This window comes from Phocoena phocoena, chromosome 7 (genome assembly GCF_963924675.1).
Source record: "Phocoena phocoena chromosome 7, mPhoPho1.1, whole genome shotgun sequence".
NCBI classification, from domain to species: domain Eukaryota; kingdom Metazoa; phylum Chordata; class Mammalia; order Artiodactyla; family Phocoenidae; genus Phocoena; species Phocoena phocoena.
Genome location: NC_089225.1, coordinates 26238158 through 26263251, shown reverse-complemented (window position 1 = coordinate 26263251; position 25094 = coordinate 26238158). Strand labels below are relative to the sequence as shown.

General features: G+C 34.6%; 1 protein-coding gene across 1 annotated transcript in view; it reads left to right on the top strand.

Moving 5' to 3' along the window:
- LRP1B (LDL receptor related protein 1B) overlaps positions 1 to 25094 on the top strand; it is a 1473103-nt gene that overhangs the window by 884688 nt on the left and 563321 nt on the right. The window contains exons 30-32 of the mRNA XM_065880137.1: positions 4464 to 4638; positions 5457 to 5551; positions 22749 to 22898. Coding sequence (XP_065736209.1) covers positions 4464 to 4638; positions 5457 to 5551; positions 22749 to 22898 — 420 coding nt within the window. The remainder of the gene's footprint in view (positions 1 to 4463; positions 4639 to 5456; positions 5552 to 22748; positions 22899 to 25094) is intronic.

The window sequence follows — 25094 nt, the reverse complement described above, 5'->3', positions numbered from 1 at the left end:
ATTTTTGCTTCTCATTTATATATATTCCAAGAAGATTTTTAAAAATATTGTACCTTGCTTATTATTTTGAAGCATATATTTTTCTTTAAAACATTCCACGCATTTTTCTTTATCTTACACATAATTTTAAAACATGTAGGCTTTGGAGACTTAAACCTATTGTTTATTTTTCTCTTTATTCTTGGTCTTATGTCTCATTTCTTTTAATTTTTTGTTTTAATTTTTTGTTCTGATCAATTATGAGGAGAAACTCAGTCTATGGAAATTGTGAGGGCCTGGGTTAAAATTTTTTTTTCTTCCATAGAGGATTTGAATTTGCTTTTGTTGGAGGGAAAAGGAGTGATGATAAGCCAGGAATCACTTTAGTTTGATTTCTCCTCTACCCAACCAATGAATACCTTGTTTATATACTACTAATCTCTTACCTAAGTGTAGACCTATGCTTAGAATTTGTTTTTCATACCCAGGAAAGAGACAGAAAAAAATGTTTTATATTTATTTTAAAAATTATTCTCCTTTTTAAGTAGGCAGATTTTTTATTTCCCACTCACCCAAGGATGTAGATCCTTCTGATATCCTGGAATTGCTCTTGTTTAGCTCTGCTACTTTTTGTGAGTTTAAGGACTGATTCCTCTTGCACTGAGCAACTAATAATCCTGGAATCTGTACATCATCATTACAAGTTTTTGTTCCAGTGGCAACACCAAATCTGTATTCCCACTTCCCTTCCTTTATGATTTTAGCTAACATACAAGTGTGTGTTAGCACTTAGAGATATTCCTGTCTGTCTTATGATCTCAACAATGCATTTAAAAGTTACAATTTAATATACATCAGGGAATTTTGTGGCAATGGAGGGCTTTTATGAATATCTAATCTGCCTTTCTTCAAGAAGTGAGAGTCCCTGGAAATAGTAAATTGAACTTTCTGAGAAACTTGTTCAGAGGTCTTGGCCTGACTTACTTGAAAACAAGAGTTGAGTCAATTCATTAATTTAGTACTTTTATTAAAAAAAGAAAAATATCATTAAACATATTGCAGTTTTTATTCTTCCCCCGACCCCTTTACTGTGAATTTACCAGGACACTCTAAAACAATGAGACTTGGGCATTAGTGGTGGTCAAAAAAGACATAAAATTTATCTTAGGCATAAAGCTGATAATTAGAAGCTCCAAACTAATGGACAGGAAAAGGGTGAGGATAGAAAATGAGAATTGAGATTGCCTGAGTATATGTTTAGATATGTACTCCTGAAAATACACTTGAGGATCTTACATCTGATATTTTTAGCTCAGCTCACATATCCTTAAGATTATGGATTGTGCATATCATGAATTCATCAATTCATTAAAAATATTTATTTTGAAGGCAATGTTGTATACGTTTGGAGTGAGAGCTATAAAGATAAATTAGCAAGGAGCCCACCTTCAAGAAGTATATGTGAAAGTACTAGTATGTTAACAAATAATCATCACATTAGGTAGAAAGGGGTTGACCAGATATAGTCCTGTTGAGTTAGGTAGATAAAGAAAATCTTTATGGCTGGAATATATAGGAGAATTGATTAGGTTTTTGTGGTTGAAGGATGATGTTGCCTATCAGCTGGCCTATTCTGCATGAGATTTAGAAAAGTGAAGATGGGATTGGATGTGAGATCCAGGTAATTCTATATAGATTGGAAAGTTTAGGACAAGGCTGGGAATCTGAGAACACATCAATATGACTGAAGTGTAATAAGATAATTGGCTAAAAATAGTGAGAAATAAGGTTGGAAAGGTAATTATATTCAGATTATACAGAAAGCCAGGCTAAGGAATCTAGATATCACTTTCTGAGTGGTTGGAAGCAATAGAATACCTTGGGGCAACCAAAGGTCATGATCCAGAGCTCTCTAGTCAGAAAAATAACCTGGCAGCAACTAAATCAACTGCTTGAAAGAAGAAAACGACTGTATGCTATGCAATAGTAAAGATAGAAATAGATTTGAGAGAGCATGAACTACAGAATTCACAAGGACTAAATAGTATTCATAGCTTACATTTGGCTATGATTTCCAGTTTCAGAATGCAATGTCTTCTCTAGGCTGTATGATTAAGAGTCAATCAGAAATAAGTAAAAGGATTTTGAGCAGAAGAGACAGCGGAAAAAAAACCAAACAAACTCTGGATAACATGTATTTTAGAGGAAACAAAAACTTATTTTATTTTTGCCAGTACCAAGCAATTCAGGGTAAAAAAGCAGAAAGTATTAAGTCCTTGGTTTGGCAAAGTATCCGTCAACCCTGAATTAAGCTGCATGAACACACATACTCTAATATTCACAACAATCCTATGAATTATCTATAATTATCCTCATTTTGCTGATTAAAAAAAGGCCAAAATTTAAGCAATTTAAGGACAAAAAATAGGCACCCAACCTAGAACAGGAAGCTAAATCTTCTCATTACTGTTTCTCAGCAACCAATTAAGTCCAGAGAGTGAAGGAGGAAGAATAAATATTCTGGGTGAGGCAAATAAATATCTGACTTGGCAGGTTTAGCTTTACAGAGGTGTTGTATTACTTTTTCTTCCCTTGAGAAAAGAGGGAACTGGATGAGAATCACTAAAAATAAAAGTAAATTTCAAGTGTTGGGTTGAGAAATGAAGTTCACATACAAAATTTGCCAACTTACCAGAAATTAATGATGAAAGGTAACTTGCAGAATGAGAAGTTGTTGCTTACAGGAGAAATTGAAACATGGGGAATCCCTTTTAAGGGCACTGTGATTAAAAGTTATTTAGAAATAATAAAAAGAATATTGAGCAGGCTCTGTTAAGACTCAAGGATGTAAACTTGGGGTAGAGCCTACCATGCCAGCACGGCACTTCACAGCTGACCCAGAATTGCCAGGCCTCCCTTATTTTGCTCCTTTAAATTTTGAACTAGTGAGACTTCCCTGGTGGTGCAGTGGTTGGGAGTCTGCCTGCCAATGCAGGGGACACGGGTTCAAGCCCTGGTCCAGGAGGATCCCACATGCTGTGGAGCAACTAGGCCCATGTGCCACAACTGCTGAGCGTGGGCTCTGGAGCCTGTGAGCCACAACTACTGAACCTGAGTGTCACAACTACTGAAGCCCGCACGCCTAGAGCCCGTGCTGTGCAATGAGAGAGGCCACAGCAATGAGAGGCCTGCGCACCACAGTGAAGATTATCGCCCCTGTAGCTGCAAGTAGGGAAAGCCTGCGCACAGCAACGAAGACCCAACGCAGCCAAGCATAAATAAATAAATTTTTTTTTTTTTTTAAATTGAACTAGTTACAGACCTTACAAATCCAGAGTTTTCACTTTCTGGAAATCTAGCTTGGTGGCATGTTTTGAAAATGATAAAAAGGGAACATGTAGCAATTAGAAGAGCTAAGTAGCAGCTGCTCTGGGTTTCTAGCAGAATTTGGATTGGAACGGCTGCTCTGGAGTAGTGACTACAGCACTTGGGAGCTAGTTATAACTTGCAGAATCTTAGGACCCTCCCCAGACCTACTGAATCAGAATCTTCCTTTTAAGAGTCTCCAGGTGTCTTATAAATTTGAGTAGCAGGGGTCTGGAGAACCCTAAGAGGTACAGCATGATAGAAAACGTTAAAACTTTATGAAATGCGAAACCAAGTAAAAGTAGTCAAATGCCACAGATTGGGAACTCAATTGGCCTGCTTTACCTGTTAATATGTTAAAAAGATTTCCTAGTATGCATTGTTTTTAACATTTTCATTTTAATTTGTTTCTTTAATTTAAATGTGCAATTATATTTTAGCCTAAATTCCATTATTTTTAAAAAAGATGCCTGATTGAATCATCAAGTAATAGCAGCCCAAATATTCATATTGGATGTAATGAATCAAAACATAATTAGATTTCAGTAATTTCTGTAGAATCCACATTGGAGGAATGTTAAAAGGGCTTTAGTTTCTTTGCTCATATCTCTGTCAATTTCTGTTAATTATCCATTTTAAAAATGTTCAACTCTGGTAATTCTTTTTGGAAAGTTGAATTGTTTTATTTCATTTCAGTAACAAATTGGCATTTAAAACATAAAATGGCCCATTTGTTAATGGCCCACAGTACTTTCTCCTAACTAGAAAGATGTGCCATCAACTAGAGAAGCTATTACTCTAATTTGAATTTTGGTCACCTTGGCTCATAGGACTGCTGCCTGTGTCTGCTCCTAAGTGTTTACTAGTGAATCATTGACTGTTAGTGTAATTTCAATGCTAATTGTTACTTCAGGTTTTCAAATGGCTCAGCAGTAAGACATTAATGATTATTCATGCCTTAAGAAGGGCTGATAAGGGAATGAGATTATAGTCTTGTACAATATTAGCTAACTAATAGTGTAAATTAAATTTTCCCTGAGACAGAAAATAACTGACTTAGAAAGCCAAAATAATGAAAAACTTTGTTCATTTTTAATTTTCTCTTTCCTGTTGTACAGATATTCAGAGTATCAGAGGGTTAGCTGTGGACTGGGTCTCTCGTAATTTATACTGGATTAGCTCAGAATTTGATGAAACACAAATTAACGTGGCAAGACTAGATGGCTCCTTGAAAACCTCAATTATCCACGGAATCGATAAGCCACAGTGTCTAGCAGCTCACCCAGTCAGGGGGTAAAGTATGATTATTTTTTTAATTTTTCAAAAATTTTACACACTTTTGCTCTGATTTTATGTAAAAACTTTGTTGAATTCAGAAGACACACACACACATGCATACATACATACATATATATAAGCTATACAGTCAAAAAAGCAAATGTGAACATGGAAGTTGTACGAGATCCCTGGTTAGAGATTTCTGTTTTCGGCATGAAATCAGATTTTTATATATTATTGTAAAATTTTATCAATTTATGTTTCTAAAGAGTGACAGTTCAGAATTGTAAAAAAAAGATGCCAGGAGAAGTTGTTAATTTCATTTCAAATACCAGTTGTTAATAACATATTTACTGTGTGTTAGTATTATGGTCACTGCTAAGTAGATCAGATTCTCCCATCTTCTGGCTAGTCATCATGTACCCATGTAGAGAACTTGGGTAGGACTAAAAGAAATTCTTTCTCCTGAGTGCTTTCAACTGGAATGATTGAAATGACTTTGTTCCCTTCTCTGGTGCCTGATTTCTCCAAGCCAAGAGGATTCAATCTTGATGAATGACTTTAAATGGAAATAATTTACTGTAGTCATAGTTAAATATTCAGTTGTGAATGTAGGCGCAGGAAAGTAAGTGAGATAATTGTCCTTCAGTGACAGGAAAAAGCAAGTGGTACTTTCTTCCCAGGCAAGTGGCTCAACAATCTGGGGTCTTCCTGAAAAAAAATTATCCTGAGCCAAGAATTTACTTTAATTAACTTTGTTCTTCAATGTATGCTTCTAGTCAACAAGTAGGTCTACATCTAATATTTTTAAACCATATCTCTTTTGAATTAAGGAAACTCTACTGGACGGATGGAAACACAATTAATATGGCAAATATGGATGGCAGTAATAGCAAGATTCTCTTTCAGAATCAAAAGGAACCGGTTGGTAAGTTCTGTTTTTTTTTTTTTATAGTTAATCACTGTAGTTTTTAATATGACAGATCTGTGCTTGTACAATGGATCTTTGACCTAGAGCCTGAAAGAAAATATTATAGATTAGTAATATAAATTAAATCAGAAATTTATCAATCTTATGGAATCCATTTGGTCCATGTAGGGTAGGGAAGAAACACTCTTTTTCTGGAAAAGAAGTTAAGTTTTTTTGATAAGAGAATTTTTACAATATCTTAAGTATGGAAGTTGCTTAAAACTTAATGTAATTAATAAATATAATATCTTATTCTCACTGGTGAATATCTGATACACCATTTGCTATGATAGCAATATGATGTACTGAAGCCTCGTCTGATCATCATCATTGTGGCATTATTAATAGTTACAATGATTTGAGTTTAAGTATTTAATATTTAGTTTCCAGCAATTTTCACTTACTCTGCAGGGTGTTTATTTAGTTTGTCATTCTACCTTTGTTAACCACTGTAACTCATCAGGTAAAATTTCATGGTGCTGAAAGAGAGCTTTGACTCATTCCCATAAGTGATCTTTGAAAATCAAAGTACAAAGATTCTTTTAGAAGATAAAGTTACACTATACTGTTCTTTTCAAATAGATATCTATACATTTTACTATTCTTTTCAAACTGTAATCACTCTTTCCTCATATTCTCTTCTGTTTCTTTGAGAGGCAAGAATTACCATATTGCCTTAATTTATCATCTCAACGTACATCTTTTTAAAAATCCAATAATGAACCTGAATTTTGATACTATATTAAATGTGCCAATGATGGAATATACAAAAGAAAGTCATAATTTTGCTTTGAATTGAATACTGTGTATTTTTAAATCTTGGGGTAAAATCCCTACACCATGAAGCTTTTCAGCAATTTTTTCTTAGTTTTAGAACTGTGGAAGTATACTTTCTTGAAGTATCTCATTTTTAATAGTGATGATTGAAAAAGGGATAATATCAACAAGATTTGCAATAAATAATTCTTTTTATGTGGTCCGTAGAATAAACCTTGTGATGTAAAATGATACTATTAACAACTCTTTTCTTTGGATTGTGTTCTAAGATTTGATACACAATTGAAATTCAAGGTAGTGTTAGAAATTAAAGGCAAATTGAAATGCTAATACTTCTGTGTAGAAGATGATAGAACAGAAGAAACAAGGGACTCTACAAGAATAGGACCCATACAAAGGATTTAATTTGGACTAAAGCAATTCAGTTCGTTCTTATCTGGAGTTGTTCAGAATATTTAATATGGAAAAGTGAGTATGACTGAAATAGTATGAGCAAATAAAGTCACATTGTAATGTGGTAGCTATAGGTTACACCAAAATGTTCATTTATACGCTCGTTTTTATAAGGGGAAAAACCTTATCTTATTTAATACTAAATTTCCATTTTCCTACTCAAAATAAATTAAAGAACAGCTACATATGAAGCTTATATAAAGAAAGTTTGTAAGAAAAAGAATTAGTGTTACTATTTACACTTTGTAGTTGGCCCTTCAGGTGTTATACACCAAGTGATATTTTCAACTGTGTATGGATGATGATTAAACATCCAGTAACAAATATTAAATGCCTACTTCATGTCAGTTATTGTTATATTTGAAAATTACTTTAAAATAAATTCAGAATTATACTGTTAAATTTTAATTTGTGCAAGATAGACTATTTTCCCAGAAATAACCCAGAACCTTATTACAAACCATTTCTTAAGTCAGCATTAATGAGTATGGCTTGTGAGTCGACATTCATTTATTCAATAAACAGATTTTTATTGAGTATCAGATTTTGTATTCAGCCTGTTGATAAAAATTTGACATTGTCCTTTTGCTTTAGGGGCACACGAACCTAAATCATTTTAGATCCCATTAAGTGAATTTATCTCAGTGACCTTGAGCAAATTACTGTTAGCTTGGTGGTACTTGCTTTCCTCATCTGTAAGATCAAGGCAAAATGCCTATTTTGTAAAGTTCTCATGAGGATTAAATGAGGAAAACTTATGAAAAGAACATCTGGCCTTTAATAATAGAACCTATCAGGAGTAGTAGTAGAAAGTATATTGGGTCCAATAGACTGAAATTTGAATGATTTGATTGTCTGCAGTATTGAGTACGTATAAATGAATTCAGTTAAGAATAAACATAGAACAGAATCCATAGAAATCTAGCAGAGGAACATATGTAACTAAGTGGGCCTTTGAGATGAGCAAATTTTTATGCACATCTATATTGTCTTGATGCTGATGCCAAGAGGCAAACAAGTTTGAAGTACCGGGTTCTGCTCTCAGATCTTCCCAGCATAGCACCTTAGGACCAATAGATAACTGGGCCCTCATCTTGTTCTAGAAGTTCTTGATGTGATTTACAAATAAGTATTGCTTACAAGTTCCTTCCAGTAACTTTCTACTTCAGGTTACTAGTCATGTCAACCAGGTGCTAAGACTGATGGTCTCTGCGATGCTGAATGACAGACTGTGCTGTCCATGTGTAAATGTGTTCCTCTTGCTGTTTCTCCTATATTCCCTGTCTAACCCTGTGGCCATTGGGCTCTATAGGAGAAGAAAATTTTTTCCTCTATCTTTCTAGGCTCTTTTGGCTGGGGTAGTGCAGGCATACCTCAGAGATATTGCAGATTTATTTCCAGACCACCGAAATAAAGCAAATACCACAATAAAGCGAGTCACACGAAATTTTTGGTTTCCCAGTACATATAAAAGTTATGTTTACACCATACTGTGGTCTTTTAAGTGTGTGATAACATTATGTCTTAAAGAAAAATGTACATACCTTAATTAAAAAATACTTTATTGATAAAAAATGCTATCCATCATCTGAGCCTTCAGTGAGTCATCGTGGTAATGGCAAAGACCACTGATCACAGATCACCATAATAAATATAATAATAAAAAATTATGAAATATTGTGAGAATTACCAAACCGTGGCACAGAGACATGCAGTAGGCAAATGCTGTTGGAGAAATGGTACTGATAGACCTGCTCGATGCAGGGTAGACTCAAACCTTCAATTTGCAAAAAACACAGTATCCACAGGGTGCAATAAAGTGAAGAGCAATAAAATGAGGTATGCCTGTAATTAAAGTGACAGAAGGCAGATTAACAGGAGAAAAAAATTATGTAAGTATGAGTCCCGTAAGAATGAGACCCAAAGAAGTGACCAAAGCAGGCAGCATTTATACCTTTTAGACGAAGAAACAATTACTTGTGAAGATTTGAAAAAACAAAGGGGTTTGGGCTTGCAGTTCCAAAATAATGAAGTAACAAAGCTTATTTATACTGCTTTCTTGGCCTTGAATTTCCTATCTCTGGTGATAAGGATGCCTTCTATCTTCCTGGTATAGGGAGGATACCTTCACATGAGGGAATTAGTCCCTGCTTTCAGGCAAACAAAAGAGGCTCAGAGTATTTTTCTTTCACCAGCTGTTTCTTAAGTAACTTTAATTCAATATAATCAATATGGGGGAAGGGTTGAGGGGAGGGATAGTTTGGGATTGACATGTACACACTGCTATATTTAAAATGGATAAACAACAAGGACCTACTGTATAGCACAGGGAACTCTGCTCAATATTCTGTAACAACCTAATTGGGAAAAGAATTTGAAAAAGAATAGATATATGTATAACTGAATCACTTTGTTGTACATCTGAAACTAATACAACATTGTTAATCAACTGTACACCAATATAAAATAAAAAGTTAAAAAATAAATTAAATAAAATTATCAACAAGAAAAAAAAAATCAACATAGCACATTTTGGGGTGGCCTGTCCTGAACCCCATCAGCTCTCATTAGCAACTCAGATATTTCTCGTAAAAAGAAAGAACAAACAGAAATCAATTGGTCAATTTATCTACTTATTGGCAAGTTTTGTTTTGTTTGTTTTTTAGCACATAGTATAAATATAAAACCAAGTTCTTTTGAATGTAACCCTTATTCATTGCAACCCTGTTAATTGCAATTTTTGATCTATCCCAATAGGCTAGAGAGACTCTTATCTGTAAATTAACTATAAAAAATATTATTGGTGAGTAACTTTATAGCAGGAAAGTCTTATCTATATTGTCAGTTTAAATTCTTTATTTGTGAGGAATGGCACCAGTAAAGACAATGCTGGTTTCAAGAGTATTGTAGATACTGATTAAAATAGATTAAAACTATGTTGCATAGTAACTTTTTTTTTAAGTTAGCATTTTCACTGTGTGCTTGAACCACTTTCTTAAAATATATTCAGTAAGTTATATTGTTTACTAATTTACACAAAATACTGAAGTATTTCAGATTATTGTTCTTTATTCAAAAAAAGTTCTTTTTTTGCTTTTTTTTTTTTTCCTCTCTTAATGGACAATTTAGAGCTGTGATGTGAATAAGTGGACCAAAAAAATTTTTTTTGGTTTATACACAAATTAAAACTGCCTTTTAATGTAGCATCAAGGTTAAGTCTCATAAGGAAACATTTGATAGTAGAAGAATTTTTGAAATACTCTCAAGAATTCATGCCACTGTAATCCCACTTTATAAGTTTCTTTTAGAACTATCCCCCTGAGATGATTTGTAAAATGGAATTTTTCAGTGCTATAAATGAACATATGAATGTGTGAAAAAATAAGTACAAACCTGTTTTTGTTGGTATACAATGACTGTCATACCTATGAAATACTTACATACATAGGGATATTTGTTACTGTGTTATTTACTCATTGAATTTCACTGATATTTTGCACTGCAGGAAGTTATTGTAATTACTTTCTCATGATGAATCTGTCTGAGCTATCTCTGGCTTAAACTCCTGCCCACTGCATTCCCTGAACCATTTCCATGAAGAAAATTAGGTGATTAGGAAAGCAGGAGCTACTGTTCAGTTGATTTTTCTCCTTTTGCATATTGACTGTCAGATTATAAATTATTTTTGGAAAAAATGTATAGAAAAATGCATGGAAAAAATGTACAAGATGTAAGGAGAAAAAACAATATTCTGTCTCCTAAGGCTGGGAAGTGTCAAATGAAAACAATCATTTTCTATCACCCTTTATGAAACCTGTATTCTCACTATGAAGTTACACCTTTGTGGTTGTATGCACTTAGCCTGGGATATATGATGAGGATGTCACTTTGGCAACAAAAATAACATAATTATAGTGACTACTTGTTACAGATTTAGAATATATTAAGCACTTGCAAAATGCTTTTCATTAATCATCTCATGGGAATCATTTCTGGAAGACTTTCTTACTCTTCCTTTATAGACTCAGAAACCGAGGCTTGTTGAAAGAAATGAGTTGCCTGTGATGAATGGTAGAGTTGGGATTCAAAACCAAGTTTATCTGCTTCCAAAGTCATATTAAATCTTAACCATATGCTATGCCTAGAGAGGCTCATTTCATATAGTAATTACCTGACCTCAAGCAAATATCAAGGAATAAAACTGGTACTCAGTCAAGCATGGAAGGTGGGAAAGAAAAATCTAGAGCTTATGTACTCCTAAGAAATGTGGGAACAAGTAGGACACTGCAGTCAGCTTTTCTAAGCAGCCAGGGGTATGCAAGAACCAGTCTCACCTCTGTGTCAATTTTGCCTCACAATTAATTATTTCTGAATCTTTAAATGCATGTTTTAAACAGTAATGTCACTGATATACTAGCCCTTCTAGTTTGTGGAATTGTTTTCATATTTTAATTCACTGGATTTCCCTCACTTGTTTTCTGTTAAATCCATATGCATGAAATACTTGAAAGAGAAGTGCATAGTGATCTTATCAAAACACCCAACTTGGCATTTTATGAGTGTGTATCACTGAAGACCAAGTAATTGCAGCCTTCAGGCAGTTTGGGCTAAATAACTTTGTTTCTGTTAAATACAAATCAACATTCCCATTATACATTGTTGAACTAAATATTTTCAATTAAGATTTATTGCTCAGTCTTGGATACATTAAATGCTTAGAGCAGTTTACAAAACGGGATTTTAATTTACTACTTAAAGCCATTTCAGAGTTTAAAATGTTTATATATTATGAATTTTATCCCTCAAGCCTCATATAAAGCATATTGGCTTGTCAATCAGCATTACCCTTCATGGTTTATTCTTAAGAATCTAGTACAACTACATATTTTATTTTCTTGATGTTTTCTGTTCATTTTAAATGTAATCCCAGGGCTTCCCTGGTGGTGCAGTGGTTAAGAATCTGCCTGCCAAGGCAGGGTAAATGGGTTCAAGCCCTGGTCCGGGAAGATCCCATATGCCGCAGAGCGACTAAGCCCGTGCACCACAACTACTGAGCCTGCGCACCACAAGGAAGAGTAGCCCCCGCTCACCACAACTAGAGAAAGCCCGCACACAGCAACAAAGACCCAACTCAGCCAAAAATAAATAAGTTTTTTAAAAAATAAATAAATAAATGTAATCCCAACCAAAAGTCATTTGTTTACTCAACCTTCAAGTACACCTTCTTGAAACCTACCAAACATTTTTTTTTATTGTTTAATCATTCTAACCCTTATATGTGGATTTTTAAATCTATCCATGGATAATATTCATAAACACTGTTTACCATATCAAAAGAACTCAAGGACCTCAATTTTTAAAAATAAGGTTAAAACAAATTTCTGGATATGTTTCCTTGCTTGATGTAATACAGTTATATATATATACTTATTACTCAGCACAGTTACATTTATTATGTATGAAGTTTAATCAACATATAGAGCTATGCACCCCAAAAGAAATGATAATAATAGGTTACCAAAAAGAATGGAGGAATTAACAAACTGATATTAAAATTACACATTCATATACACACAAATAATTTAAATTTGTTACATTTTTTAATCTGATCATTTACTCATTCAAATATTATGGAGTGTAAAAAAAAAAGTTATTAAAAAAAAAGGTTATGAAGTGCATACTAGGTTCCAGACTCTGAAAATAAAACCTGGGACACATTATCAAAGTCATAGTCCAGTACATGAAAAAAACAGAAATATAAACCATTTGATGAGACCTTTAGTAGAGTTACACAACAACAAAAACCAATATTGTTCACGAGTACTGTATCCAGACACCATAAAGATAATGTAAGTAGACACTATAAAAATAGTACAACTAATTCTTGGTGAGAAAGAAAAATAGAGGAATGAGTTGTAACCAAATTGGTGATATTTTGTAACTTCAACTGGACCTTGAAGGAAACATATGCTTTTGTTTTTAAGGTATGATGGAAGAAGGGGCTTTCCTTATTCTTTTTTGGTTTTTTTTTGAAGATGTTGGTGGTAGGAGTTTATTAATTTATTTATTTTTGCTGTGGTGGGTCTTCATTTCTGTGCGAGGGCTTTCTCTAGTTGTGGCAAGTGGGGGCCACTCTTCATCACGGTGTGCGGGCCTCTCACTATCACGGCCTCTCTTGTAGCGGAGCACAGGCTCCAGAAGCGCAGGCTCAGTAGTTGTGGCTCACGGGCCTAGTTGCTCCGCGACATGTGGGATCTTCCCAGACCAGAGCTCGAACCCGTGTCCCCTGCATTAGCAGGCAGATTCTCAACCACTATGCCACCAGGGAAGCCCTCCTTATTCTTAGTAGAAAAAAAAAAACAGGCTTAAAAGGCACAAAATCATGATATATCTAAAAAAACTGAATTATTCTGCGTGTCTGGGGAAAAAATATCTAATACAAGGGAATATTTAGGATAATATTGACAGGAACTATAATTTTAAAATATTCAGATGACACAATTCAGTGATTTTAAAAATAGTTTGCTCTATTTTACCTGTCAAGCTATAAATATAGGTTAGGGAAATTATAAAACTGTAGGCATTAAACCTTTTAAAATGATCTTTTAGAACAAAATACTTCTTAAGAAATAAACTGTCACTGACTCTGTTTTTCCTCTAATTTTGCATGTTATTTTCACAAGGCACATAATTTTAAGAGCTTGAACTATAAGATAAATTGTTCCAAGTAAGAGCTTGGGACATTAAGAGCTTGAAATATAAATTGTCCCAAGTAAAATGATTTATGTGAGGGAGAATGGAGGAGATGCTGAAATCCTAACTTGATACAATAAGTAATAAGGAACTAATTAACTTAGGTCTGTAACTGTGTGTCATCAGTGACTTTTTTTCTTTTAATTCATTTATTTATTTATCTTTGGCTATGTTGGGTCTTTGTTGCTGAGCACAGGTTTTCTCTAGTTGCGGCGAGTGGAGGCTATTCTTTTTTGTGGTGCATGGGCTTCTCATTGCAGTGGCTTCTCTTGTTGCAGAGCACAGGCTCTAGGCACGCAGGCTTTGGTAGCTGTGGTGTGTGGGCCCCGTAGTTGTGGCTCATAAGCTGTAGAGTGCAGGCTCAGTAGTTGTGACGCACAGGCTTAGTTGCTCTGCGGCATGTGGGATCTTCCCGGACCAGGGCTCGAACCCATGTCCCCTGCATTGGCAGGCAGATTCTTAACCACTGCACCGCCAGGGAAGCCCCATCAGTGACTTCTTAAAGTGGAGTGAATTGAGAGGATTATTTCAAGGAATCCTTTAGGTCAAGTTAAGATGAGGGCGATATAGATACTTGGAATAGAAGAAAAAAAACAAAAAAGTATTTCCTCTATCCTAGGTTCTCTGGCTAGGGCCCTGGAAATTAGACTGACAACAGACAAATTAAAAAGAGGAAAACAGAGTTTATTAACTCTCATAGCACACATACATGTGAGAGAAACTCATTGAAGAGTAACTCAAAGGAGTGGTTAGAACTTGTGCTTATATAGCATCTTACCAAAGAACAATAAATTTGTAGAGAAATAAAAAGATAAAGGAAAAAGGTTTTAAACTTTCAAGGAAGGTGTACTATGAGAAGGTAAATATATGAGGAAAACTAAGGAAAGATAAGGTCATTTCGGTAACTTTTGTTACATAGATTCCTCTCAGTGCTGTCTCTGGGCTGGTAAATCTAGATCTGTCTCTGGTGATTAAGAGGCTAAGCCCGCTTTCAGCAAAAAGAGGGCAGAGAGCTTTGATTTTTAGTGTCTGTTGTTTCTTAATTATCTTCAGGACAAAATAATCTTTAAACCAAAGAGGTCTATTTTGGAGTGGCATATTCTGATACCCTACATTCTCAACTTTTTGTTGAATAATATTTTTGAATTGAAATTTTTATTGAGGTAATTTTAGATTCACGTGCAGTTATAAAAAATAATGCAGAGGGGTTCCGTGTATACTTTATCTGATTTTCCCCAATTGGAATATTATGTAAAACTACAGTAAAATATTACAACTCAGATATTGACCTTAATACAATCCACCAATCTTATTCAGATTATGTATTATTAGTATTCATTTGTGTGTTTGTATATTTAGATCTGTACAATTTTATAACATGTATAGGTTGCTGTATCCAATATCAGAGTCAAAATACTGAATAAACTGAATCGACTTCTGTGGATAAGTGGATGGGAAAAAAAGAAAGCAAAATAAGATAATGAATAATTCCAATATCACAACAATCCTTCCTGATACCCTTTTATAACCACACCTACCCCCTCCTCCCCCTTTTTTTCCTCCCCACACTATCTTCCATTTCTAAAATTTTGTCATTTTATTTATTTATTTATTTTGCGGTACGCCAGCCTCTCACTGTTGTGGCCTCTCCTGTTGCGGAGCACAGGCTCCGGGCACGCAGGCTTAGCGGCCATGGCTCATGGGCCCAGCCTCTCCGCGGCGTGTGGGATATTCCCAGACCGGGGCACGAAACCCGTGTCCCCCTGCATCAGCAGGCAGACTCTCAACCACTGCGCCACCAGGGAAGCCCTAAAATTTTGTCATTTTAAAATGTTAAATAAGTGGAATCATACAGTATGTAAGCTTTTGGGTTGACTTTTTTCCACTTAGCATTTATCCTTGTAGAGTCATCAAAATTGTTTCATGTATGAATAGTTTGTTATTGTTGTTTTTTTCTTTCCTTTTTAATGCTGAGTAGTATGCCATGGTATGTACATACCATAGTTTACCTAAACATTCTCCTGTTGAAGGAAATGGGATGATTCCAGTTTCTGACTGAAGCCAAATCCGGCCTCTATACACTGACACTGAATTAAATCTCGGAGACAGAGTTTTGGGTGAAGTAGAAAAGAATAGCTTTATTACTTTGCCAGGCAAAGGGGGCCACAGCAGGCTAATGCCCTCAAAACTGTGTGTCTCCACCTTGTGGGGGGGGGGGGCAGCGTGGTGTGAGGAGTCTTATAGTCCTGGGGCAGGGTTGCTGATTAAGATCAGGGGACGGTAAGTGCAGGGCCCGCATTCCCTCAATTCAGACCTTCTCTGGAATGAAGAATGCTTCGTCAAGCAGGTAACATCTTCCATTTGGGGGCTTTAGTTCTGAGAAGAGCTCAAAGATAATGTTATGTATATCCCTTGAGGGGAAACCAGGGCGCTGCCCCTAGACTGTACTGTTGTCTCTTGACTGCTCCTCCCTTATCTCCACATCCCCTCCCTTCCCTGATTAGCAGCTGTTTGAACCTGCCCTTTGGAACTCAGGGAAGGGGACACAGAAAGGCTTTTGTGCCCAGGAGGCCCATAGGGTCCTGCTCCATTTCATGACTACAACAAATAAAGCTGTTATAAACATTCATGTACAAGTTTTTGTGTGAACATCCATTTTCATTTCTCTGGGATAAATTCCCAGGAGTGCAATTAGTGGGACCTATGGTAATAATATGCTTAATTTCATAAGAAACTGCCCAGTTCTTTTCCAGAGTGGCTGTACCATTTTACATTCCAACCAGCAATGTGTCAGTGATATAGTTTTTTCCTACGTCTTTGCCAGCATTTATTTTTGTCACTAGCTTTATTGTAGTCATTTTTATAAGTGTGTAGTGATACTCATTGTCATTTTAGTTTGCATTTTCTGTGACGTTGAACATCTTTTTCATGTACTTACTTGCCGTATGTATATCTCCTGTGAGATTTCTGTTCATTTATTTTCCCCATTTCCTAATTCTATTTTTTTTAAACTATTGAGTTTTGAGAGTTCTTTTCAAGATCCTAGTCTTTTGATGGATATGTGGATTGCAAATACTTTGTCTCAGGCTGAAGCATATTTCTGATTGGCTTTCATAGAACAGATGTTTCTAATTTTGATGTATCTGTATAATTGAGAAAATACTGTATTAAAAATTAAGTGCACAATCTGAGTATTTCTCATTAAATTATCTCAAAATTATCATTTGTAGGGATTACCAGAGAAATGGTTGTAAATTTTAAAAATAGAATTTTAGCTTGAAAGGGAAATACAAAAAGCTATACTACTAATAAATAGGTAAAATGTATTAAGTACATCTATGTGGCAGACACTAGGATATGACGCCCTTTTATAACCTTCTTATTATTACAACCTCACAATGGTGAAGTGAGTGTGTAGCCACAAAGGCTACCTAGCCTTCTGTCAGATCAACCCAGAGACGCTTAGACAAAGTGATTGGAGGGTGGCCGTTTATATTTGTGTTCACTTCAGAGAGAATCCAGGGACACAAACAGTAATTTGGGCTTCCTCAGGATATTTATTCTTTTTTTTTTTTAATAGATCTTTATTGGAGTATAATTGCTTCACAATACTGTGTTAGTTTCTGTTGTACAACAAAGTGAATCAGCCATATGCATACATATGTCCCCATATCCCCTCCTCTTGAGCCTCCCTCCAACCCTCCCTATCCCACCTCTCTAGGTCATCTCAAAACACCGAGCTGATCTTGTGCTTTGCTGCTGCTTCCCACTAGCTATCTATTTTACATTTGGTAGTGTATATATGTTGATGCTACTCTCACTTCACCCCAGCTTCCCCTTCCCTGACACCATAAAGCATAAACAAGACGAAAAGACAACCCTCAGAATGGGAGAAAATATTTGCAAAGGAAACAATGGACAAAGGATGAATCTGCAAAATATACAAACAGCTCATGGAGTTCAATATCAAAAAAACAAGCAATTCAATTAAAAAACTGGCAGAAGACCTAAATAGACATATCACCAGAGAAGACATACAGATGTCCAAGAGACACATGAAAAGATGTTCAACACCACTAATTATTAAAGAAATGCAAATCAAAACTGCAACGAGGTATCACTTCACACCAGTCAGGATATTTATTCTTTAACTTACAAAATCTAAGTATTCTCAGAAGGGATAAAGCATTTCTTGAGACAGCCTAATTGTGAGTAGGCAATTAATCCTATTCTACTTCTCCATGGATTAACAATGCTCCTTTGAAGCTAAAAGTTCAATGTTTCAGAGAAAGTGCTGCCCCAGGAATAATCATGCCTGTTTTGGTGTACTATGAAAAGATCTCCATTTTGGAATATCCAGAACATTATAATTATTCTACAAGTATAGTAGGGCATACAACTTTACAATATTTTCCCATTTTTTGTGTTTTCAATAGCTAGTTTCTACAACTTTCACAATTCCAGAAGCAGAAGTTGTGTTCTATTGTCTGAAGATAACACTACGAAGAAAATATTTAGAAGATTTCAATGTTATTTATACGCGTCTAGAGGCCTTGAAGTTAATCATCTACATTTAAATATCCATAGTATGTGTTTTTCCCTATCTACATCTTCAGTATTTCTCTGTCTCCAAAGATCTCATCATGACCCACTTTCCAGCAAAATTTAAAAGGCCTCATTGAACCTTTTAAAAATTCAAATTTAAAAGATTATAAAAATATGCAGTGTTTAAAAGAAATTTCTTAAATTTTGTATTCCAAAATGACCTGGAGAGATTTCTTAAAAATACTGATGCCTGGGACCAACATAAACCAATTAAATTAGAATTTCTGTGATTGGGATCGGTATTTTTAATAGCTTTCCAGATAGTTATAATGCACTGCTAGGGATGAAAATTTTGAAATTAAATTTGACAAGTGATGGAAAAAATTAGATAATTACTATCCCTAGAAAGCCTCAATTAAAAAAATTTTTTCTATATATTTGCATTTTTGTTTTAATTCCACATTGCATGGTATATTGATCTCATTTTCAGTGATATAAAAAAGAAAAGAAATGAGACACATAAAAATGAACTTTCCAGTCTTAATTGTAACAACACTTAAAACTTAATGGACTTAATTTTTTTAGTGATATATGGAAAATATAGTTAGATTATATTTTTTAAAAATGTGTAGTTGTTTCTTATATCAGTGTATGGAATGTTCCTACTATGAGAGCAGTTATATAATTTTCACAAGTTACATTGTCTAAATTAAAAAATAAGCTGGTTTAAATCAAAATGTTCAAATAAAATAATATATTAAGTGAAATCTTTGGTTTAAAATAACGAATGTTAGAATCAAAGCAGATGGATTACCTCTGCATTTTTATAATAATAGAAAAGATAGGTAAAAAGGTAGGTTTTTCTTTTCATAAAGGTTTTTCGGTTTAGGTGATGACTTTTCTTCCATTGATATACCTATTATATTATTTAATCTCAATTTTCTCTTTTGATTACCAGATCCAGATGATTTTAAAAATAAATATGTCTGGCAGAAATGACTCTATATTACTAATGGCATATTCTTCAGACAGACCTTACAGTCCTTTTGAAGATATTTTAATCTTAGTTACCCATTCTGAGGATCTTCTAGTACAGACATAATTATATTTCTCTGCACAGGTTCCAGGACAGTTTTATGGACATGCTTATATTTGATCTGTTTTCTCATGGCTCTTGACTTAGTATGCTAAAATCATTGAGTAGCTTCAGTTACATCAAAACCACTATTAGTTTACTGCTTAATGATTTATCTTTTGAAATTATTCCAATAGATAGATACCAATTAATTCTTCAATGTTATTAAAACCTAAGCATAATAACAAAGTTTAAAAATCTTATGTAAAAACATTTATGTTAATGAAGTTTATAAATATGTACTTCTAAACATGCTCATCTATGAATTTAAAATGTATATCATCAGTTTCTTGAATTCATAATAGGATTATTAAAATATTTCAGTTCTCGTATACACCTGGAAATAAACCCGCTCAAGGGCATTCTGGGGTTAAGCTAATATATCTGACAGGAGAGAAGGTATATGTAGATGGCTAGGTGACATATCACATACATATATAGATTAAAATAGGAACTTTAATTTTTTTTCCTATAAACCTTAAAACTATTTATCCTAAACTATTTTGTATTAACATTGATATAAAAAAATATAAGCCATACCAAGTAGCTCTATTGAATCATTGCCTTTCCTCCCTATTTTCGTAATACATGGACATAAGTAGTATAGAAGAAAAATTCTGTCATGGGGATAATTCAACTTTACTAGGCAGAACTCCTTGAAGACAACTTATAATTTTCATAGTGGAGTTAATTAAATAACCCATGCCTTCATTCAGTGTTTATAAATTTTCTTCTCTGCTCTAGGCATCATGCTCAGCGCTGAAGGTGAAAAGCTCACAATGACAGCAGCTTCTTTCCTCTCAGCACGCACAGTCCAGGGACAAAGATGTTCAGTAGTAAAAACTGGGGAACTCTGACCCAAACGCTGCAACTTCTTTGCTCTGTATAACTGCTTTACAAAACCTAAGTTCGGGTCTAGAAACTGCAGAGTTTTAGGTAGATGAGAAAATTCTGATATTGTGGGTTAATCTGGAGTTGAGCGTATTCAATATGTACCCTCTTCTTACAAAAAGGAGTTGAAGAAACTTAAACAAACACATTCCCTAAGATGGAACAGATAAAAATATTGATTTTAAAAATCAAGGTGAAGGAAAATAATCGATTAGCCTGTTGAAGCCAGAAGGAAGTTTATGGTATAAATGCAATTCCTTTACAATTGCCAGAGATGGGTCACAAATCTGACTCTTCAGTTTCTTTGCAGCCAAAGCAAAGAGAGAAATATGATCAGTTACAATTTTATATTTTCCGCATAAAGCTTTTTCTGGCACTGAGTCCTGAAAGAGATTTCTCCCATGGGTCCTTATATAAAGAGGTCACACTGTGATATATTATTTCAGACACTATATCCTGGCAAGTATTACAGTGGGTTTCCTATGGCTACTTCTTATACCATCTTTCATTTAAACCAAGGGCACAATGCCAAAGTTCAATTCAGCAGGAGATTCAGAGAGGGAGAAAAACTTAGCAATCTAAACATGCAGATAACTCTCTGATGGTTCGGCTTGATTGAGAGGTAAAGTTTGGAATACACAGGGAGATAGGTAACTTTTCTTAAAGGGAAATTTTCATAAATATATTCATTAATTTGATACTTGCTGAAAATTTGGCAGTAGAAAGTTTGGGGTTATATTTTGTACCATAAATCTATAGTAAAGATACACTTCATTGCTGTTTAAAGATGGAATTACGTGCTTTAGATGGTCAACTAAGTAGAAGGTAAAATAGACCACTTCTGAAAATTAAGCTGTCTAAACCAGAATTTATTAATACCAGAAAAGATAGATGGAGGTGGCTTAGGAAGAACCTGTAGACTAACCAAACTCTCTCTCATAAAAAAATTGAATGATGGGGCTTCCCTGGTGGCGCAGTGGTTGAGAGTCCGCCTGCCAATGCAGGGGACACGGGTTCGTGCCCCTGGTCTGGGAAGATCCCACATGCCGCGGAGCAGCTGTGCCCGTGAGCCATGGCCACTGAGCCTGTGCGTCCAGAGCCTGTGCTCCACAACGGGAGAGGCCACAGCAGTGAGAGGCCTGCGTGCCGCAAAAAAAAAAAAAAAAAAAAAAGAATGATGAATGATTTTCACCATGAAAGTATTATATCATAGAATATGGCTGTGATCGTTTTTATTTGATTATTTTTTTTCATAGTAATTAAAGCCAATTATCCACAGTGGTTATCAAAAAAAAAATCTGAAAATTTTATCCCTGCAGTGTCTAATTTTATGCATTGTGATTTTGCTGGTGAATCTCCCAGATTTTTGTTAAGAAAACATACCAATAAGTCAGTAAATAGCTGGTATATTGTATAGGCTTGTTTTATTATTGCTACTTGCTGAAAACTGGTCCACTCTGGATATGGTATCACTTTCTCAGTGTACTTGAACTCGTATGATTCTCTCCAGTTGTCTTCCTTCTTTTCTTCCTTCTTGTCTTCCTTTCTTCTTTCTTTCCTTTTCTTCATCTTAGTTTTTTGTTGTTGTTTTTTTTTTAATAGGGAAGGGACTTTTTTGTAGTTTGTTCATTACATTCTGTGAGGGAGACCCCAGAAACAGTTTATTTATTGTATGCCTGAGGATGTGCCCACATGTGCTTTTTCGTAAGTAGTTGTGGGTCACAGAAGACCAACATGGAGCCACAGTGTTACTGTTACAATGTAGATCATAAGCCTACTGAGAATGCCTGTAATTAATTAATTAATTAATTAGATGTATACCCTTGGCAATCAAAATTTACATGTCCTGATACCTTTGAAAACCATGAACACCCCTATAATGTATGTAATTGTTCATAAACTACAAAAAGCTAACTTACAGTGACGCACTGTGCCATGTAGGGACAATGGTCTTAAGCCATTGGCTTGGTTCACTTACTTGCTGTATGGTTTGTTTCTCAATGGCATCTCCTATATGAGCCCAATTCACTGCCATGCTTCAGTGAAATTACTAGTTGTTGAAATTCTCCTACCTTTGGATTTACTTGAAAACTACTGAAAACACCAATTTAAATCTATAACTTTCTAAAGTAACTTTTACTAAAAGTAAAGGAGAAATTATAAATATCATGAATAAGTATCCCAAATGAGTATTGCACATTAAAACTTTCTGAGGCAAAGCAGCGTAATGAAGAGGGCAGACATTCAGTTTAGAAACAGAAACTTTCTTAAAATTTCCAGAATGTCCACTTACTAGCTATGGCCTCAAATAGATTTCTTAACTATTCTAGGTATTATTTTCCTTATCTGTAAAATGGAACAATCATTCCTCTTAATGTCATAAAATTGTTATGATAACAGAGATAACCACTGTGTCTCTAAAAGTATATTATTTGACCGATAGTTAAAACAGTGTGTGTATATCTCCCTGTTAGCCAGATATTATTTTTAAAGACAAAAATCTGAGCCTGAAACTGATTTTTTTCCCCAAACCCCAGTGCTAGGTGAATATTATAATTTAAGTGGCTACCATTATGTTTAAATCGTATAATTTAATTACAGGACTATCAGTAGACTATGTGGAAAACAAACTTTATTGGATCAGTTCGGGAAATGGAACCATAAACAGATGCAACCTGGATGGTGGTAATTTAGAAGTAATAGAGTCAATGAAAGAAGAATTGACAAAAGCTACAGCCCTAACCATCATGGGTAAGTACAGTGATACTATAGCTACGATGCTTGTATTGATTGGGGTTGATTAATTGTGACCTGTTAAAGCTTAGAAAAGACTGCTCCATTAACACCAGAAGCACATTCAAATTGCACATCTCTAAGAGAGTTTTTCTTTTCTTTTTCTTTTTTTAACCTTAGCAAACAAACTTAAAAAATTGTCCAGATCAGTGACTTAGTGCTATTAGCAATAATAACTTCACTGTTATTGATTCTTGGGGTATTATTATTCTTGGTATTATTTTGCGATCATTTTCTGTGTTCTACGATAGTGTTCTAAAGTGCAAGGACCTTGTGTATTTGTCACAATAAGGTAAAATCTTATCTCTGCTTATAAAGGATAGATTGATCTACACAGACAGTTGAAGAAACAAGGCCACAGTGTTATTGACCAGTGATTTAAATTATTCTTCCACAAAAATTCTTTATATGTACACACACACACACACACACACACACACACACACACACACAGAGAGAGATTATACCTGACTAGTGGTTATTTTAGAATAGGATTTATTTACAATTTCTCATAAATCAGTAAGAAAATAAGGTTATTTTGTATGACCCAGCTTTACCAAATTAACAAGAAAATTTTGTTGTATGTGTATTTTTATATTTTTTAAATCACCTGAGTAAAAACAGCAGAGTTTAAATTCTGAAAGTGATTTGGTAAACTGCAACAATCCCCAGTCAACACCCACACTACGTTTTCAAAAATTGAATTCCAGCATACTTCGTGAAATCAACCCAAACTAGCGAATAATATAGCCAAGGAACCCAGTAAGTTAGAGGAAGCATGATAAAAATATGTCATAACATTTCAAGAGATGTCATTGACTTTTAGTGAATATATACACATATATATATCACAAACTTTATATACTGTAAAAATCATTGCCTCATAGAAAAATGTAGGCTATATAAAAATTTATTTCTGCTAACATGATTGCTACTGACCCTGCTATGAGTAGGAAATGAGTACTAAACTTACAGAACTCAATGCTATGAACAAAATCTCAAAAAATGGAGTAGTCCATTTTAGCAAAAAAATAAAGTAAGTTAGTTTTGTTTCCTAATAAAATAGAAGAGACAAAGCATGGATGAAATCATTAAGCATATATTGGATCAGAGCTGTGAATCTTATTTGACATCAGTGCCGTATGGGAACCGATCTTGAGTAAATTAAAATTCTTTTAACAAGTGAATGGTTATGTATCTGTACTTCTCCCTGCCACCATAATTTGATTAACACTGAAAGATAAAAAATAAAGAAACCTATTAATACGTCTACTGTCAATACATTAACTGGACATATCAAAATATATCTGCAGTTTGAAGGCTTAAAGTGTAAAGGGCATCACCAAAGAGAAGCAGGAGAGCAACTTCTACTTTCTGAAGTTCCCTAGCTGGTCTCTGAATTTGCCCTTCTGTTCAGATTCCCCCTTCTTTCAGAACCTCTCTACTCTTTCTCTTTGGGGATGGTATAAAGTGTAATGAGGACCTGCTTCCTGCTGAGGCTGAATAGTATAGTCATATAAAAAAGACAAAAAAAGATTAAAAAAAGTAGAACCTTACCACTATCCAGGGGATTACTGATGATTACAGCTATAAATGTTTAAGAAGAAATTTGCCTACAGTGATACTGAAATTGCACATCCAGGAACAAAGAAATAATTGTAATATGAAATGACCAGTTATATACCAGCTTCTCAGACTACCTAGGTGATGGATGATAAGTAACTGAAAGTTTGTGTTTCACTAAAATGTAGGAGTGGTTTTCCTAAAATTGAGTTAATAATCTCTTTGGACGCATTTCACAATTTTTTAAACTTAAAATATTATAATTTGTAACTCTCTGGGGGCTCCCAGTTTTACTTGGAATAGTATATACAGAATAAACTGAAAGGAGCTTTGAAATATTAAAATTAGGTAAAGCAATAGGTATTTGATAATACCTAGATTAAAATAAAGCAATTATTTGATGATTCAACCAAGTCCAAGACCCAAAGACCAAGATTGCTACATCTAAGTTTCACAAACCTTATGATACTTCTTTCAAGAGGTAGAGTTTAACTTCCCTCCCTTTGAGTGCAGGCTGGACTTAGTGACTCACTTCTAATGAATAAAATAAGGCAAATGTGATGACGTTTGACTTTGGAGATGAGGTCATAA